Genomic DNA, 18,798 nt, shown 5'->3' on the forward strand with positions numbered 1-18,798 from the left:
GCGCACACAATTGCAGTGTGGGCTGGCCCGTGCTGCCCCTGGGCCCGCGCCTCTTCTAGCCCCAAACTCACGCCACTTCTGGGCCCTGATCGCGTCGCTCCACGATCACTCTCCGCTCCTGCTGTATCTGCCCACGCTCCAATCACCGACCTTTGACCTCGATGACCATTCCAGTCGCCCTCTTTGCTGCCGTCGCCCTCCTGCACCAGCTCATGCTGTACCTTGCAAGTGCTGTCCCCCGAACTGCGAGAGACCATCAGCGGCAGGTCGGGGCCATAAAAGGCAAGCGGCGGCTTGGAGCAGTGTGGCAGCATACCCATGGTGCAGGGCGGCATTGACTACACCCACGTTGCTTTGCGGGCACCGCATAACAATCCTAAGGTATTCCGTAACCGCAAAGGCTGCCACTCACTGTGCATTTGGTGTGCGACCACACGCAGCAAATCCTTAGCGTCAATGCCCGCTATCCTGGCAGCAGCCATGAAGCCTTCATCCTACGCCAGACCGATGTGCCAGCTCTCTTCCAGCCACCACATCGAGCTCGCGGCTGGCTGGTCGGAGACAAGGGCTATCCGCTCTCCACCTGGCTCATGACTCCCCTCCGCAACCCCAGCCCTCCTGCCCAGCACTCATACAATGAGAGCCGAGCTGCCACCAGGAACATCATTGTGCAGACCATCGGAGTGCTCAAGCAACAGTTCCACTGTCTTGATCGCTCGGGGGGAGCCCTCCAATACTCGGCTGAGCGGGTGTCCCTATTCATCATCATCATCGTCGTCGACTGCTGCACAACTTGACCATCATGAGAGCACAGCCACTGCCAACTGGCATAGCTCCACCACCTCAGGAGGAGGAGGAGGAGCAGGAGGAACAGGAGCAGCTACAGCAACACAGGAGACAGGCACTCAATCGGCCTTCTGCGAGGGCGGTGCGTGAGCGCCTCATCAGACTTCGGTCCCAATGAATTCCAGGCTAATTCCCAGTTGCTCTGCACATCCCCATCATTGCATCAATTTCCCATTCCGTACCACAGCCCCAAAACTGAGATGAGAGACAGCACCAAATATGCAATATTCCAATTAAAATTTTATCTGGAAACATTAACCACATATATAAACAAAAATTAAATTTGCTATTTGACCTTCTACAAAATCCCTCTTAACACTGGTTTTACTGCTTCTCCGCAGTATCTCCCCAGTGGGTGCAGCAGGATTGGTGGAAGGCTGCTGTGTCTGGGCCAGAGACCACAGATGGCCTTGCAGGACGTCCTCGACCAGCTCTGGGCCTGGAAGGCCTGGCTGTAGACTGCACCACCTCAGGCTGGGCGGCAGCAGTCTGGGCTGGCTGGCTGACGGACAGCGACAAGTGCAATGGCGGAGTGTAGGTGGTGGGATCAGGAATGCTGTCATCCTGAGAGAGGACAGCAGGTTCCTGCTCCACTGACCCACTGCCCCTCCCCCGGGGCAGCACCTCAGCATCCCTACCAATCTGCTGGGGCACAGGTTGGTGGCCTGCTGCGACACCGTGAGATCTCCGGTGAACTGTGCTGGACACAGCGACGATGGCAGCAGTCAGGGCTTGCGTGACATCTAGCTGAGACTGCACGAGAACGGTCTGAGATTCGATGTCAGCAACCATTGTCTGCATTACAGCACCAAGACATTGCGTTACTTCTGACTAAGGAAGCTGCCACATCGCCCATGACATGAGTCAAGAGGTCTGGGGCCCCACGGTCTCTCTGGGAGTCCACCATCATCTGCAGACTGGAAATGATGGTTTCCATGGTGTGCGCAGAGCTCTGTGCAATGTTGGAGGCGATCTCTTCCTCGCTCCTCACCACTGTCGAGAGGCTCTCGGGCACCCATGCCATTGCATCTATCATCACGGAATGCATGGCTATCACCCTTGTTGCGAACGTCTCCCCATCGAGGTCATCTGGGTTCTGTGCAGCAGAAATCGCGCAAACTCTCCCCCCGGGGAGCTGGCCCCCGAGCTATGCTTTCCCATTGGCCTTGCTGCAGCCCCCTCGTCCCCGGTGCATCACCCAGTGCAGACCCCTCTACTAGGCTTGCCTCTAACTAACACCTAGTCCCTGTCTCTGAGCTGTTGCCTGCAGGGCAGAGATACAGTGACGCTGTGCTTGGGTCCTTATCGTCATTCTCATTGGGGGGCTCAGGGACAGGCTGGCCATCTGCTGGCTGATTATCTGAAAGCTTAAAGGTAGAAGACTCGCATTAAGGTGAGGGCAGGGGGGCAGGAATGGAGCAGGGAAGGCAGACAGTATCAGGAGCTGGAAAGTGATGTAGCCCCCTGGTGTGGGGGGGAAGTGGGATGAGAAAAGGAGAGGGGATGAAGATACCGTTGCCCCCAGTGGGGTCGATGTTGCCGACGGCCACGGTGCCCACCACCTGCTGCCCAATGAGCCGCAGCACTCGCTCCCCCAGGCCTGAGAGCTGCTGGAGCTGAGGTTCACCCCGCCTGTCCTCTACTGCTCCCTCCTATTGTGGCCCCATCTTGGCCTGCAGCAGAAAGGAGCGTGTGTGAGTTAGAGTCCAGCTATGTGTCTGGGAGGTATGCCTGCTGTCGTTAAATAGCTGTGTATGTAGGCAAGGCGTGAGATGAGGATGTGAGTTTGAGTAGTTGCAGATGTTTGGTGGGTGAGTGTTGGGATGTGGTGCTTTGTGCACAGACAGAGGTTCAGATGCTGTATGTAGGACCTGTTGAAGCATGTCCTCACTGACCACCTGACTGAGGTCGTTCAATTTTTTATGATACTGTGAAAGTCTTTGAACTCGGCTGCCCGTGTCCAAACTTGCACCAAGTCCCGTTCGCCCATCACCTCTGTGCTCGCTAACCTACATTGACTCCCGGTTAAGCAACGCCTCGATTTCAAAGTTTTCATTCTTGTTCCTCCCTATCTCTGTAATCTCGTTCAGCCTCACAATCCCCCCCGAGATGTCTGCGCTCCTCGAATTCTGCCCTATTGAGCATCCTTGATTATAATCGCTCAACCATTGATGGCCGTGCCTTCAGCTGCCTCAGCCTTAAGCTCTGGAACTCCCTCCCTAAAACTCGCCTCTCTTCCTCTCTTTCCTCCTTTAAGACGTTCCTTAAACCCTATCTCTTTGACCAAGCTTTTGGTCATCTGCGGGAATTTCTTTTGTGGCTTGGCGTCAAATTTATTTTTTTGTCTTTATAATGCTCCTGTGAAGCGCTTTGGGACGTTTTACTACGTTAAAGGCGCTATATTAATATAAGTTGTTGTTGTCAGGCTGCGTTGTACGACATTACTGGCCGAGACCTCCTGTGCCACTTCCCTCCACATTGCCCGAAAGTCCTGGGGCAATGGCCTCCTTCAATAGGCCGGGAACAGCACTATCCTCCTTTGCCCCAGTGCTGCCACCAATGTGACGCCAGTGAACCGACGAGCTCTCTCCCTGGGATTTGAATTTGGAGCAGCCATAGCCATGAGGTGTTTCACTTGCTCGCAGGTCGACTTCAGTTCCAGGAATGGTGAAAATGAACAGCTGCACTTTGAAACAACTTCCCCTTAAATAGCTGGAATGAGCCAGTGTGCAGGATTGAATGATGATTGCTGAATGAAAGTCACCTGAAATTCGGTGCTCCCATAAAGCGCCTCACTGAGGACATAGCACTAGATTTACCGTCCGCTTCCTTCCTGGGACGCTAAAGCCCAATTTAGAAGTCCAGAATCCTTAGCGCCTGATAAAGTTTCAAAATTTAAAAAGTAAGCGGCCAAACGGGGCGCGACCGAATTTCTCCCTCCCTCATAGGACAATATCCCCAACCCAGGAATCAGTCTGGTGAACCTTTGTTGCACTCCCTCTATGGCAAGTATATCTTTCCTTGGGTAAGGAGATTGGAGGTAAAGAAGTTGGAGGTAAAATTACAGAGGCTCTGACCTCAAATCGTTTAAACATCCTTAACTGTGGAAGTTGTGTCAGAGGACTGGAGGGTTGCCGATGTAGCACCTCTGTTCAAAATGGGAGAAAGAGATAAACCAGGTAACTGTAGACTAATCAGCCGAGCATCAGTAGGGATAAACTAGAGGTCATAATATGGGATAAAATTAATACTCAACTAGAAAGATACAGGCTCGATGGACCAGATGGTCTTTGCCTGTTTCATTCTTCGTATGTCCGTAGGTTAATTAGGGACAACCAAAACGGATCTGTGAAAGGCAAATATTGTGAGCAAATTTGAGGAAATAAGAACGTATTAGTAAAGAGAATGTCTTGGATGATGTGAATATGGATATTTAAAAGATGTGATAAAGTGCTGCCTAGGAGCCTGTTTATATATAAAAAGATGTAGGTGGGATTTCAAGTTTTATAAATGGACCACAGAATACAAAAGCAACGAGCTAATGCAAATTATTGGTTCGGCTGCAGGTACAATAGTGTGTCCAGTTTAGGGTACCTTGAGAAGGGTACCAGGACCATGGAAAAGGTGCAGAAGAGATTTGCTGGAATAACATCAAGGAAGACGGGATTTTAATCCTGACAAGCGACGAGCGAAACTGGCTCTTTTCATTACCAAAGGTCAAGAGAAAATCTGATAGAGGTGTTTAACATTATGATGGTGTTACAAGTTTCAGGTCTGGCACAGGTATTCTTTCAGGTACACAAAAAGCTGGATCAATGGAGTCTGCCGCAAGGATATGGAAGCTGGATTCTGACACTTACTCCCAGAGCTGGCTCCTGGAATCCAAATTGAAAGATCACCAGTGTAAAAGCAGCTATTCTGGATCTGTTTTTGAAGCTGTGCGTCCAGTTTCAGTGAAGCTGCCTCGTTTATACCAGTTGTACTGTGCTAATTGGCAGCGGTGGGGGATGGAGGCCTGTAGGTGTCCCTGCCTCATTGGTTCCATTCTCACCGTTGTCCATGTCTCATACTAGGATGGACAGAATCCTCTGAGGCTTATTACCATAGCTCCACGCCCATACAGCTCAGAAAATTTCCTGAATTTATGGCATTAATCTATCAGATTTTATCGTGACCTTGGTGGTAATGAAAAGAGCCACTTAACGAGTCGTTTCCCAGGACTAAAATCTCGTCTCCCTGGTATCCTAGCAAATCACTTGTGCACCATTTCCAAGGTCCTGGAGGGAGGGCACAGGCTGAAAATTTACATCTAGACTTTTAGGCACAATAGCATACAATCATATTTCTGGTGTTTTCCGGTTATTTCTTCAGCATTTTTTATATCCTCTCTGCATCTTTGATTCATTTGCCGCTATAGCTACCTTATCCTTTTAAGTGTAAGACAAAACTAAGAATAATGAAGATGAATGTTTTACGAACTGCTGCAGTACTGACCGTGTACACAGTGCAAATGAGAATGGTTCTCATGTCCACTAGACAGATTTCAAGCTATCTACACCGTGCCAACCATCTGGTTTTCCCAGACAGTATGATTTTTCCAAGCCAGCGTGTTCTATTTGATTAGTTGATTAAGAAAGGGTATTGGGAAATAATTGTAATTATGATTGCTGCTCCAAGGTGAAGTGGAATAGTATTTCTAAAGTTTCTTAGCTTTGTCTTATTTACAGTATTGGTACCACAACACACTGAATCCACACTTGTTGTTAATCTGATACTGAATCCTTCACATCAAATGCTGCCACCCCCAATGACAGACAATACCCCCAGTACCTCACCCAGTGTTACACAGTTCAAACCCACATCGCAAGGACAGATTCTACACTTGTACTGTGAGGTTTTTCTCAATTCAAGTGGACACAGTTATACTCTTCTAAAATCCCAGTGACACAGTGTTCAAACTTTCCAACTGACAACTTTTGCATTTCCATTGTTTTTTGGACAGGGAAGAGAGGAAAGACCCGTTGTCAGCACTGGCCCGCGAGTACGGTGGCTCCAAGAGGAACGCACTGCTGAAATGGTGTCAGAAGAAGACGGAAGGTTATCAAGTAAGTGAGCAATCCCTGGGTTCTCTTGGAACATTTTGTTTGTTTGGCACATCAAAAGGAGTGTTTTAAAATGTGTGAATGAATAGTTCGAGGAAAATGAAAAATGGAAAGAATTATGCAAAAAAGCTGCTGATTGTAATTGAAGTGAATTACTAATGACTGAATCGCTCACAAAGCAATGCTTGAGTATTTCACCTCATTACCTGTTTACCTGCTTTAGTCTCAAGCCATGAAAAGTAGCTGATTGCTCATTACCCATTCATGAAATGATTAGCTCATACCCGTCTCCCCTGATCTTTGTCCTATTCACTTGAAGCTCACAAGTAAGCCATATGATGATGGCTTCGGGACGTTGAGGTCGTGAAAGGCACTATATAAATGTAAGTTTGTTTTTCTAAAGAGTGATCAGAGTGGCAGAGAGAGACCTAGAAAAAAGCATAGCATCAGAGGCGAAACATAACAGTCAGAAATTCTTCTGGTGCCACAGCTTGGGCTTGGGGTCTTCAGTCTTGAAACGGGGTGTCTTCAAGGTAATCTTATACAGGAATATCAGGCATGAGTGAATGGAAAGAGTAAATCTTGTACTACATTACCTAAATTGTGAGCATAGGACAAGGGGCTACAGGTTCCAACCAGTAAATGGTAAATTTACGATTGATGTGGGGAAATTCTTCACATGATACTAGGTTAAGTTGTGCAGCTGGGAGCAGGAAGTTACAAAGGGACATGGACAGATTAAGTGAATGAGCAAAAGTGTGACAGATGGAGTTCAATATTGGAAAGTGTGAGGTGATCCACGAAAGACTCATGGAATGATTTTCTTAATGGTGAGAGACTCGGAGCTGTGGAGGAGCAAAGGGTGTCGGTCTACATATCATAAAAAGCTCAAGGCCAGGTATAAAATGTAATCAACAAGGCGAATGGAATATTGGTCTTTTTATATAAGAGGGCTGGAATACAAAGGAGTGGGAGTTATGCTTCAGTTCTGTGGAACACTGCGTTCAGTTTTACACAACGTATCTCAGGAAGGATATATTGGCCTTGGAGGGGCGCAGCCCAGATTCACCAGACTGGTACTGGGGAGAAAAGGGTTAAATTATGAGGACAGGTTACATAAACTTGGCTTGATCGTAGAGGGTTGTGGGTTGATTTAATTGTGTTTAAAATGATGAAGGGTTTCAATAGGGTAGGTGAAGAGAAACTTCCCTCTGGTGGGGTAATCCAGAACAAGAGGAGCACATTCAGCCCCTTGAGCCTATTCCACCATTCAATAAGATCATAGCTGATCTGTATTTTAACTCCATTTTCCTTCCTTTGATTCATATCCCACCATACCCTAACCTAACAAAAATCGATCCATCTTAGTCTCCAGCACTGTGTCTGGAAAGCCTCATCTCAAATACAGTATGGGGGGCCAGATATTAGAATATTGCCACCATTACAACTTTCTGGCTCCCCCCGCAAGGAAATTCTACAGCATCAAGAGTTAAATCCATGGGAATTGCTTGGTGGTCTGGTTTCTGCATATGTACCTTGAGGTTGATTTGCCAAGGAACGTTCCAGTGATCACGTCGGTGCTGTCATTGTGAATGATACGGGAGATCAGTACCTGCCACAGCGTCAGTGTGATTTAGAGCCAGCTTGCAGCCTTGGAGCTGGTCACAGACTGTTTCCACTATTCATTTGAGCTGTTTGGCAAAGAAGCTGTTCAATTCTGTCTGTGGATGCCCCTTAATCACTTCTTATAATCAAAACTGGGAGATTTTACCCAGTCTTCCATTACTTGCTCCCAGCTGTTGCTGTGGGAACCACAATAAATGCAAATGTAATATACAAAGGAATGCCTTGGGTGATTGTGCATCATTATGGTAATGAAGTAAGAGAGGTAATTGCAGGGAGCAATTTATACAGAGAGTTGTATGTTATTTTGTATCCTATTAACAAACCTGGAGTGGGGATAATAGTATTGTACAAGTAATTAGGACAGAGTATCAGTTAATGGTGTAAATAGAGATAGACTCTGCTGTATTTGCAGTTAGATCCACTCAAAAGCAGCAACTTGAAGCACCATCAAGAAATAAATCTCATGGAAGGATTTGAAAACAAGGATGAGAATTTTAAAATGGAGGCATTGCCAGACTGGGAGCCAATGAGCAGTGAGCACAGGGGTGATAGGTGGAGGGGACTTGGTGCGAGTTAGCATACGGGCATCAGAGTTTTGGATAAGCTTAAGTTTATGTAGGGTGAAGGTTGGGAGGCTGGCCAGGAGACCATTGGAATAGTCACGTCCAGAGGTAACAAAGGGAATGGTAGCATTGTGGTTATGTTTCTGGACTAGTAACCCAGAGGCCTGGACTAATGATCCAGAGATGGGAGTTCAAATTGCATCACGGCAGCTGTGAAATTTAGGTTCAGTTAATTAAATGAATCTGAAATAAAAAGCCAGTGAAACTACTGGATTGTCGTAAAAACTCATCTGGTTCACTAATGTCCTTTAGGGAAGGAAACTTGCTCCAACCTATATGTGACTGCAGACCCACAGCAATGTGGTTGACTCCTAACTGCCCTCTGAAATGGCCTAGCGACACATCAGTTGTAACAAACCGCAACAAGAAACAATGAAAATAATAAAACTGGACGGACCACCCAGCATTGACCTCGGCACTGGTTTCGGACACGACAACAGCACATCCAGCCCAGTCGACCCTGCAAAGTGCTCCTCACTAGCATCTGGATACTAGTGCCAAAATTGGGAGAGCTGTCCCACAGACTAGTCAAGCAACAGCCTGCCATCGTCATACTCACAGAATCATACCTTTCAGCCAAAGTCCCAGACGACGACTCCTCCATCCCTGGGTATGTCCTGTCCCACTGACAGCACAGACCCACCAGAGGTGGCGGCACAGTGGTATACATTCGGGAGGGAGTGGCCCTGGGAATCCTCAACATTGACTGCGGACTCCATAAAGTCTAAAGGCTTCAGGTCAAGCATGGGCAAGAAAACCTCCTGCTGATTACCACCTACTGCCCTCCCTCAGCTGATCAATCAGTACTCCACCATGTTGAATACCACTTGGAAGAAGCACTGAAGGTACAATGGCACAGATTGTACTCTGGGTGGGAACTTCAATGTCCATCACCAAGAGTGTCTCGGTAGCACCACTACTGACTGAGTCCAGAAGGACATAGGTTCCAGACTGGGCTTGCAGCAGGTGGTGAGAGAGCCAACACGAGGGAAAAACCTATTTGGCCTCATTCTCACCTATGTACCTGTGTCACAGGTGCATCTGTCCATGACAGTATTGGTAACGCTGACCGCCGCACAGTCCTTATAGAGACAAAGGGCCCGAGTTTGGTCAAACCTAAGTTCCACCCAAGAACCGTTGAAAGGACCACGAAGATCCTGATGGTGCTTTGGGCGCAAGTTTGGTGGAAAAATGTGGGAAAAACCGCCCGGCGGAAAAAATGGGCATTCTGAACGGCAGCGGGCAGTAGGTCGCATTCTGGGCGGCAAATGCGATCCTCAGCAAAGTAACGGTGAGGGTAGAGTCGAGCCCAGGGAGGGGGGAAAATAAAACATTTTCAAAACATTTGTAAAAAAAACTACTACAAATCCTTCCGAGGACCCTATCCACCAAAATCACTGCAAAAGAAATGAAGAAAACCAGTGCACTAACCTTTCCTTGCTGGTCTTCATACTTACCGTTCAGGGTAAGGCCTGCCTCCATGCGGTGGTCTCTTCTGGAGCAGAGGACCGCCCGGACTAATCTCTGGAGGGATCGGGCAGGAGGACTTTTGTCGGCATTGCACGCCAGCGGACACTCCCCAACGGTCTTCTCTCCCCCGCTGGCGTGAGGACCTGATCAAACTCACTCGGAGGGGAGACCGCCCAGAAAAGTCAGCGGCAGCCGGCGGTAAGTCGACCAAACTCAGGCCCGAAGTCCCGTCTTCACACTGAGGACACCCTCCATCATCTTGTGTGGCACTTACCACTGTGCTAAATGGGATAGATTCAGAACAGATCTCGAAGCTCAGAACTGGGCACCATGAGGCGCTGTGGGCCATCAGCAGCAGCAGAATTGTATTCCACCACAATCTGTAACCTCATGGCCTGGCATATCTCTCACTCTACCATTATCATCAAGCCAGGGGACCAACCCTGGTTCAATGAGGAGTGCAGCAGAGCATGCCAGGAGCAGCAACAGGTGTACCTAAAAATGAGGTGCCAACCTGGAGAAGCTGCAACACAGGACTGCTACGTTCCAGACAAGGCTAAGCGATGCCACAACCAACGGATCAGATCAAAGCTCTGCAGTTCTGCCACATCCAGTCGTGAATGGTGGTGGACCATTAAACAGTTGACAGGAGGAGAAGGCTCCATGAACGTCTCCATCCTCAATGATGGCGGAGTAAGTGCAGAAGACAAGGCTGAAGCGTTTGCAGCCAGAGGTTGCCGAGTGGATGATCGTTTTCTCCCCCTCCTCCTAAGGTCCCCACCGTTACAGAAGCCAGTCTTCAGCCAATTCGATTCAATCCACGTGATATCAAGAAACGGCTGAGTACACTGGTTATGGGCCCCAACAACATCCCGGCTATCGTGCTGAAGTCTTGAGCTCCAGAACTAGCCGCGCCTCTAGCCAATCTGTCCCAGTACAGCTGCAACACTGGCATCGACCCGACAATGTGAAAAACTGCCCAGGTATGTCCTGTCCACAAAAAGCAGGACAAATTACCACCCCATCAGCCTACTCTCAAGCATCAGCTAAGTGATGGAAGGTGTTGTCGACAGTATTATCAAGCGGCACTTACTCACCACTAACCTGCTCACCGATGCTCAATTTGGGTTCTGCCCAGACCACTCAGCTCCAGACCTCATTACAGCCTTGGTCCAAACATGGACCAAAGAGCTGAATTCCAGTAGTGAGAGTGTCTGCCCTTGACATCAAAGCAGCATTTGACCAAGTGTGGAATCCAGGAGCCCTAGTAAAACTGAAGTCAGTGGGAATCAGGTAAATCTGTCCACTGGCTGGAGTCATACCGAGCACAAAAGAAGATGGTTGTTGGAGGCCAATCATCTCAGTCCCAGGACATCGCTGCAGGAGTTCCTCGGGGCTGTGTCTTAGGCCCAGCCATCTACAGCTGCTTCATCAATGACCTTCCTGCCATCATGTCAGAAGTGGGGATTTTGCTGCTGATTGCACAGTGTTCAGTTCGATTTGCAACTCCTAAGATAATGAAGCAGTCCATGCCAGCATACAGCAAGACCTGGACGACATTCAGGCTTGGGCTGATAAGTGGCAAGTAACATTCGCACTACACAAGTACCAGGCATTGACTATCCCCAACAAGAAGTTGTCTAACCACCGTTCCTTGATTTTCAACGGCATTACTATCGCCAAATCCCCCACCATCAACATCCTGGGGGGGGTCACCATTGACCAGAAACCTAACTGGTCCAGCCACATAAATACTGTGGCTACAAGAGCAGATCAGAGGCTGGGTATTCTGCGACGAGTGTCTCACCTCCTGACTCCCCAAAGCCTTTCCACCATCTACAAGGCACAAGTCAGGAGTGTGATGGAATACTCTCCACTTGCCTGGATGAGTGCAGCTCCAACAATACTCAAGGAGCTTGACACCATCCAGGACAAAGCAACCCCCTTGATTGGCACCCCATCCACCACCTTCAATATTCACTCCCTCCACTATTGGTGTAACGTAGCTGCAGTGTGTACCATCTACAAGATGCACTGCAGCAACTCGCCAAGGCTTCTTCGGCACCACCTTCCAAACCCGTGACCTCTATCACCTAGAAGGACAAGGGCAGCAGGCGCATGGGAACACCACCACCTCCACGTTTCCCTCCAAGTCACACACCATCTTGTCTTGGAAATATATCGCCATTCCTTCAACATTGCTGGGTCAAAATCCTGAAACTTCCTCCCTAACAGCACTGTGGGAGCACCTTCACCACACGGATGGCTCATCTCCACCTTCTCAAGGGCAATTAGGGATGGGCAATAAATGCTGGCCATGCCAGCAATGTCTACATCCCATGAACGAATAAAAGAAAAACTTCCCTTCCTGTCCCTCATGTTAACTGACTTCAGTTTTACTAGGGCTCCTTGATGCCACACAGTCAAATGCTGCCTTGATTTCAAGGGCAGTTACTCTCACCTCACCTCTGGAATTCAGCTCTTTTGTTTATTTTTGGACCAAGGCTGTACTGAGGTCTGGAGCCGAGGGATCCTGGCAGAACCCAAACTGAGCATCAGTGAGCAGGTTATGGGTAAGTGCCGCTTGATAGCACTGTCGACAACACCTTCCATCACTTTGCTGATGATTGGGAATAGACTGATGGGGTGGTAATTGGATAGATTGGATTTGTGCTTTTTGTGGACAGGACAAACCTGGGCAGTTTTCCACATTGTCGGATATATGCCAGTGTTGTAGCTGTACTGGAACAGCTTGGCTAGAGGCGCGGCTCGTTCTGGAGCGTAAGTCTTCAGCACGACAGCCGGGATGTTGTCGTGGCCCATAGCCTTCGCTGTATCCAGTGTGCTCAGCCGTTTCTTGATATCATGTGGAGTGAATCGAATTGGCTGAAGACTGGCTTCTGTGATGGTGGGGACCTCCGGAGGAGGCTGAGATGGATTATCCACTCGGCACTTCTGGCTGAAGATGGTTGCAAACACTCCAGCCTTGTCTTTTGCACTCACATGCTGGGCTCCGCCATCATTGAGGATGGGAATGTTCATGGAGCCTCCATCTCCAATTAGTTGTTTAATGGTCCACCCCCATTCACGACCGGATATGGCCGGACTATAAAGCTTTGACCTGATCCATTGATTGTGGGATCGCTTAGCTCTGTTTATAGCATGCTGCTTCTGCTGCTTACCATACATGTAGCTTCCCCAGGTTGGCACCTCATTATTAGGTACGCCTGGTGTTGCTTCTGGCATGCGCTTCTACACACCTCATTGAACCAGAGATGGTTCCCTGGCTGATGATAATGGTAGAGTGAGGAATGTGTCGGGCCATGAGGTTACAGATTGTGGTGGAATACAATTCTGCTACTGCTGATGGCCCACAGCGCCTCATGGATGCCCAGTCTTGAGCTGCTAGATCTGTTCTGAATCTATCCCATTTAGCACAGTTGTAGTGCCACACAACATGATGGAGGGTGTCCTCAGTGTGAAGACGGGACTTCATCTCCTTAATGACTGTATGATGGTCACTGCTACCAGTGCTGTCATGGACAGATGCATCTGCAGCAGGTAGATTAGTGAGGACGAGGTCAAGTAGTTTTTTTCCTTTTGTTGGCTCTCTCGCCACCTGCTGCAGGCACAGTCTGGAAACTATGTCCTTCAGGACTCAGCCAGCTCGGTCAGTAGTGGTGCTACCGAGACATGAACATTGAAGTCCCCACCCAGAGTACAATCTGTGCCCTTGCTACCCTCAGTACTTCTTCCAAGTGGTGTTCAACATGGAGGAGTACAGATTGATCAGCTGAAGGAGGGCGGGAGGTGGTAATCAGCAGGAGGTTTCCCTGCCCATGCTTGACCTGAAGCCATTAGACTTCATGGGGTCCGCAGTCAATGTTGAGGACTCCCAGGGCCACTCCCTCCCGACTGTATATCACTGTGCCGCCACTCCTGGTGTGTCTGTCCTGTCAGTGGGACAGGACATACTCAGTGATGGTGATGGAGGAGTCTGGGACATTGGCTGAAAGGTATGATTCTGTGAGTATGACTGTCAGGCTGTTGCTTGACTAGTCTATGGGACAGCTCTCCCAATTTTGGCACAAATTCCCAGATCTTGGTGAGGAGGACTTTGCTGGGTGTGCTGTTGTTTTGTCCGTAGCCGGTGCCAAGGTCGATGCCGGGTTGGCCGTTTGGTTTTATTCTTATTGTTCCTTATAGCGTTACAACTGGTGGCTTGCTAGGCCATTTCAGAGGCCAGTTAAGAGTCAACCACATTACCGTGGGTCTGGAGTCACATATAGGTCAGACCGGGTAAGGACAGCAGATTTTCTTCCCTAAAGGACATTAGTGAACCAGGTGGGTCTTTACAACAATCCCGTAGTTTCAAGGTCACCATTACAGACACTAGCTTTTTATTCCAGATTTTATTTAACTGAATTTAAATTCTCCAGCTGCCATGGTGGGATTTGAACTCACGTCTCTGGATCATTTGTCCATGCCTCTGGATTACTAGACCAGTAACATTACCAGTATGGCACCATTCCCATCAGTTTGGTGGGAATAGGGTCAACGCAGCAGTGGGTGTGAGTTTTGGACAAGATGAGCTCGGAAAGGGCATGAGGGGAGATCGGAAATAAACTAAAGCAGGGGGGAACCTTAGAGGAGGTTTGGCTGGTGAGCTGAGGGAAGAGAGGGAAGTGGCAGAGGCAGCCAAATGGATGGTCTCAATCTTCATGACAAAAGTCCATGAGCTCCTTGCATTTGTTGGAGGTGAGGGTGGAGGAGGCAGGGGAAGAGGGGTTTAACTGTACTGGAGAAGAGATGCCATGAGTTAACTTTGCATTCTTTTAAAAAAAAAAAAAAATTCATTCCTGAGATGTGGGTGTGGCTGTCAAGGCCCATCGCTAATTGCCCTTGAGTAGGGGCGCTGAGCCTTCTGCTTGAACCGCAGCAATGTATAGGTGAAGGTACTCCCACAGTATTGTTAGGGAGGGAGTTCCAGGATTATGACTCGGCGATAATGAAGAAGCAGCAATATATTTCCAAGTCAGGATGGTGTGTAACTTCGAGGTGAACTTGGAGGTGTTGTTCTAATGCACTTGCCCCTTGTCCTTCTTAATGATAGAGGTCGCAGGTTTGGGAGGTGCTGCTGAAGAAGCCTTGTCGAGTTGCTGCAGTGCATCCTGTAGCTGGTGTACACTGCAGCCACGGTACGTCAGTGGTGGAGGGAGTGAATGCTGAAGGTGGAGGATGGGGTGCTCTATCCTGGATAGTGTCGAGCTTCTTGAGTGCTGTTGGAGCTGCACTTATCCAGGCAAGTGGGGAATATTCCATCACACTCCTGACTTGTGCCTTGTAGATGGTGGAAAGTCTTTGATGAGTCAGTTGAGTCACTTACCACAGACTGATCCTGGAATATTGTGCACTTTTGACGAAGGAGAGCAGGACCAGATAGTGCTTTATGTAGTCGGGCCAGATCTGGTGATGAATGGCTAAACCAATTCGCTGCCATAGACGTTCAAGTCTGCACAGCCTAGCCATGGCTGTACTGATTGTTCTGCTCACCGTGCAGTGATGTGTTACTGATCATATCACACCGTGCAGTGATGCGTTACTGATCATATCACACCGTGCAGTGATGTGTTACTGATCATATCACACTGTGCAGTGATGTATTACTGATCATATCACACTGTGCAGTGATGTGTTACTGATCATATCACACTATGCAGTGATGTGTTACTGATCATATCACACTATGCAGTGATGTGTTACTGATCATATCACACTGTGCAGTGATGTGTTACTGATCACTACTCATCATATCACACCGTGCAGTGATGTGTTACTGATCATATCACACTGTGCAGTGATGTATTACTGATCATATCACACTGTGCAGTGATGTGTTACTGATCATATCACACTGTGCAGTGATGTGTTACTGATCACTACTCATCATATCACACTGTGCAGTGATGTGTTACTCATCATATCACACTGTGCACTGATGTGTTACTGATCATATCACACTATGCAGTGATGTGTTACTGATCATATCACACTGTGCAGTGATGTGTTACTAATCATATCACACTGTGCAGTGATGTGTTACTGATCACTCCATACGGTATAGTGATGGTTAATCTGCACCTGTGACTGCATTTAAGACTTGGCTGAAGTTATGATGCTTCAACAAGCAGCAGTTGAAATGTCTTTCTTACTCTCACATCTTTCTGTACTTTGACTTTTTTCATTTCTATATTTTTAATTTTTTATAGGATTTTGCACCTACATAATTTATCCCCCATCATGTACAACTTAGTTGCATGAGCAAAGGCACAGTGTACTCAATGCAGCATTAATATTTCAGCCCTTCCTCGAATGTGATCATAATGAGGCAGTGGCAGCTGTGTTAGCAGAGACCTGTCTCCGGGGCTGGTCTAGGCTGCGGGGTTAACAACCCGAAGCGGCTGGTAGTTGCACTGCTGCCATCGTGGCTGGCCGTCAACCCACAGTACAGGCTGGTATTGCATTGCTGGCTGGTACTGACTGATACTGAGCTTCCCACCATCAGGAAACTGGAAATCAACAGAGCAACCTTTCAACAACTGTGCACTCACAGCTGTTTTGCCATTGCTGCTGGTGGTCTGAGACCCACCTGGAAGTATGAAGATGGCACATTCCACATTGCCCGTGATCTCCGCAAGTAACCAGGATGTAAATCGGTGGAGAACCACTGGCAATTTGCAGACAGTTCTGGTTCGAGGATTTTACTGTGAGTTGTTGTGAGCAAAGAATACCAGTCATTTCTAAAATGTATATTTCAGAAACAGCACAAGTCGCAGGGTGTTGGATCTCTTAATTTCCAATGAAATACGAACTCCGATGGTAGTTTTAACTTTTTAATCTCGGCAGAGAGCAACAAACTTCTTGGCTTCAAGCCAGGTCTTTGTTCTTACTGAGACACATGGTCAAAATGGCTGTATTTTATACTTGGATCAATTTACAGAAAAGAACTCGCCTTCTTTGACCTTATTGGCTCAATTGAAAGTCTTTTAACGTTTTATTGGCTCGCTACCCAAGGTCCGAAAATGTCAAGTTGATTGATGAGTTAATGCAACATGCCGAACTGCATGTAGCAGCCTTGACTTGGGGGTCTGTGAATTTTCACAGTCTGTCTAAATGAGCCTGTTTGAATACTCTATCAATCCCCCCTTTGATTCTTTCACAAACTGAATCATAAAACATCAGGTTTCACTGGTTAAAAACATTCTACAAAATAATTTCATACATGTTAATAGAGTTTCCTTCTAAAATTTGTTGGTGTTTCGCCACATGTCCAGACCAGTAGCTTCCACACAAATTTACACCAACCCGAGTTCCATCGTAGCCACAATGGAAGTCTGGTTTTAGTAGGTTAATTAACCTTATTCCAATTTAATCCAAATCAATATCTTAATTCAACCAGTAAACAACCTTTCCTTAAGCATAACATACCCCTGTGCCACGTACAGACGGTTTGCTGGGACCTGCAAGGTGTCTCACCTGTGGGACAGCTAATACAGCCGCCTGGTCGCAACAACATTTAATCAACATAAACAAACAATATAAAAGTAAAACAATTACAACAAATAGAATTAAGCCTTCCACCAATGAAGTTCCTATTGAACCTAGCCATTCAGTGGCTCCACTCCACAAAGTGAATGATGGGGGTTGCTTAAGTTTTTCTACCTCCTTTTGGATATGCTCCGCTAAGTGGGTAATTTCTTCGGAGCTATCTGGGATATATGTGCAACACTCTGTTCCGAGTAGGGTGCAAGTACCTCCCTTTTCAGCCAGGATGTAATCAAGGGCCAGTCTATTCTGTAGGGCTACTGTGCGGATTGCTACCATTTCTGCATTGATTTTAATGAGGGCCTCTGAGGTATCATTGGCTACCCGTTCCACAACGGATGCCATGTTAATGGATTCCCTTGCCAGTTTGGCGGTCCCATACCCAGGGATCAGGATGGCAAAGAACCTCTCTGTTTCTGTGATAGCTCTCTTAGGACGGTGTAAATGTTCCGACAGTGACTTTATATGATACATATAAGGCACAATGTAGGCTAAATAGCAGGAATCCATCCTGGGGCAGCCAAGGGTAGGCCTTGTGGCCACACACCCAGTAGGTGCCATTATATGCAATGAATGTTAGCTGTTTCTTTGTCAGCAACACTCCGGGGCCTGTCCAGGCTTTTCCATCTGTTTTATTCAGAATCCCCGTTACGTTAAAAATTCCCACATCGGCCCAGTTTGGACGGTTCCGTGGCTTGATTATGTTATAATTCCGGGAGCAGTTACTATACCCCATATTTTGGCCTCCTTTGATGTTTCTAATCAGACAGACCGATTCCCCCGGTCTTCCTATTCCCGTTGTATTAGTGATAACAAAAAATGGGGGCCGTTTGGAATTATTGTACTACGGTTGGTATCCCCCTTCAAAGGTAGTCAGATTGTAACCTACTGACTTCCATTTACGTGCCCAGTTTTCCGTATCCTGAAACGCATTGCCTGTTTTGTTTTGATTAATTATCCACTCAGCCATTTCCGAGATATTCAAGGGAACTGTCCCCAAGGGAATCCCTCCCTTTGAGTGAATAGGAATATGCGCACACACCCAACAACTAGAAATGTTACCTTGTTTGGCATAAATGTATGACATATATAAAAAGGTATTTACATGTAATTCCCTGGCTACCCTACTATTTCCCTTTGGTGCAGAAGGTCGGCTAGTAAGAAGTAGGCCTATGCCTAGAATACCTACAATCAATAATACAGTAAATTTATACATTTTCGCAAAAAGTAATTGTCCTTATTAGATTTCAGCTTCAGTTACGGGTGCTCGTTTAACGTGTGAAGCGTGGATCCAGGCTTTCTTTCCTTGGACTTTAACAGCTGCCTGGGTGGTCAATAACGCTTGATAAGGTCCCTCCCATTTGGCACCCAAAGGTTTTTTATGCAACTTTTTCACATACACCCAGACTCCCGGGATGATGTTGTGTCCTCCTTCGGGTGGATTACCCCAAGCTGCCGATACCTGTCGGGAAACAGAACTAATAGCATTGGTTAAGTTCTGACAGTATGATAATAAAGTGTCACTC

At 47.6% G+C, this 18,798-nt stretch overlaps 1 protein-coding gene across 1 annotated transcript in view; it reads left to right on the forward strand.

The window, feature by feature from the left end:
- The window catches only part of specc1la (sperm antigen with calponin homology and coiled-coil domains 1-like a), a 477,385-nt gene that overhangs the window by 356,648 nt on the left and 101,939 nt on the right, over positions 1-18,798 (forward strand). Inside the window, exon 15 of the mRNA XM_070888305.1 lies at positions 5,849-5,951. Coding sequence (XP_070744406.1) covers positions 5,849-5,951 — 103 coding nt within the window. The remainder of the gene's footprint in view (positions 1-5,848; positions 5,952-18,798) is intronic.

Source organism: Pristiophorus japonicus, chromosome 8 (assembly GCF_044704955.1).
Source record: "Pristiophorus japonicus isolate sPriJap1 chromosome 8, sPriJap1.hap1, whole genome shotgun sequence".
NCBI lineage: Eukaryota > Metazoa > Chordata > Chondrichthyes > Pristiophoridae > Pristiophorus > Pristiophorus japonicus.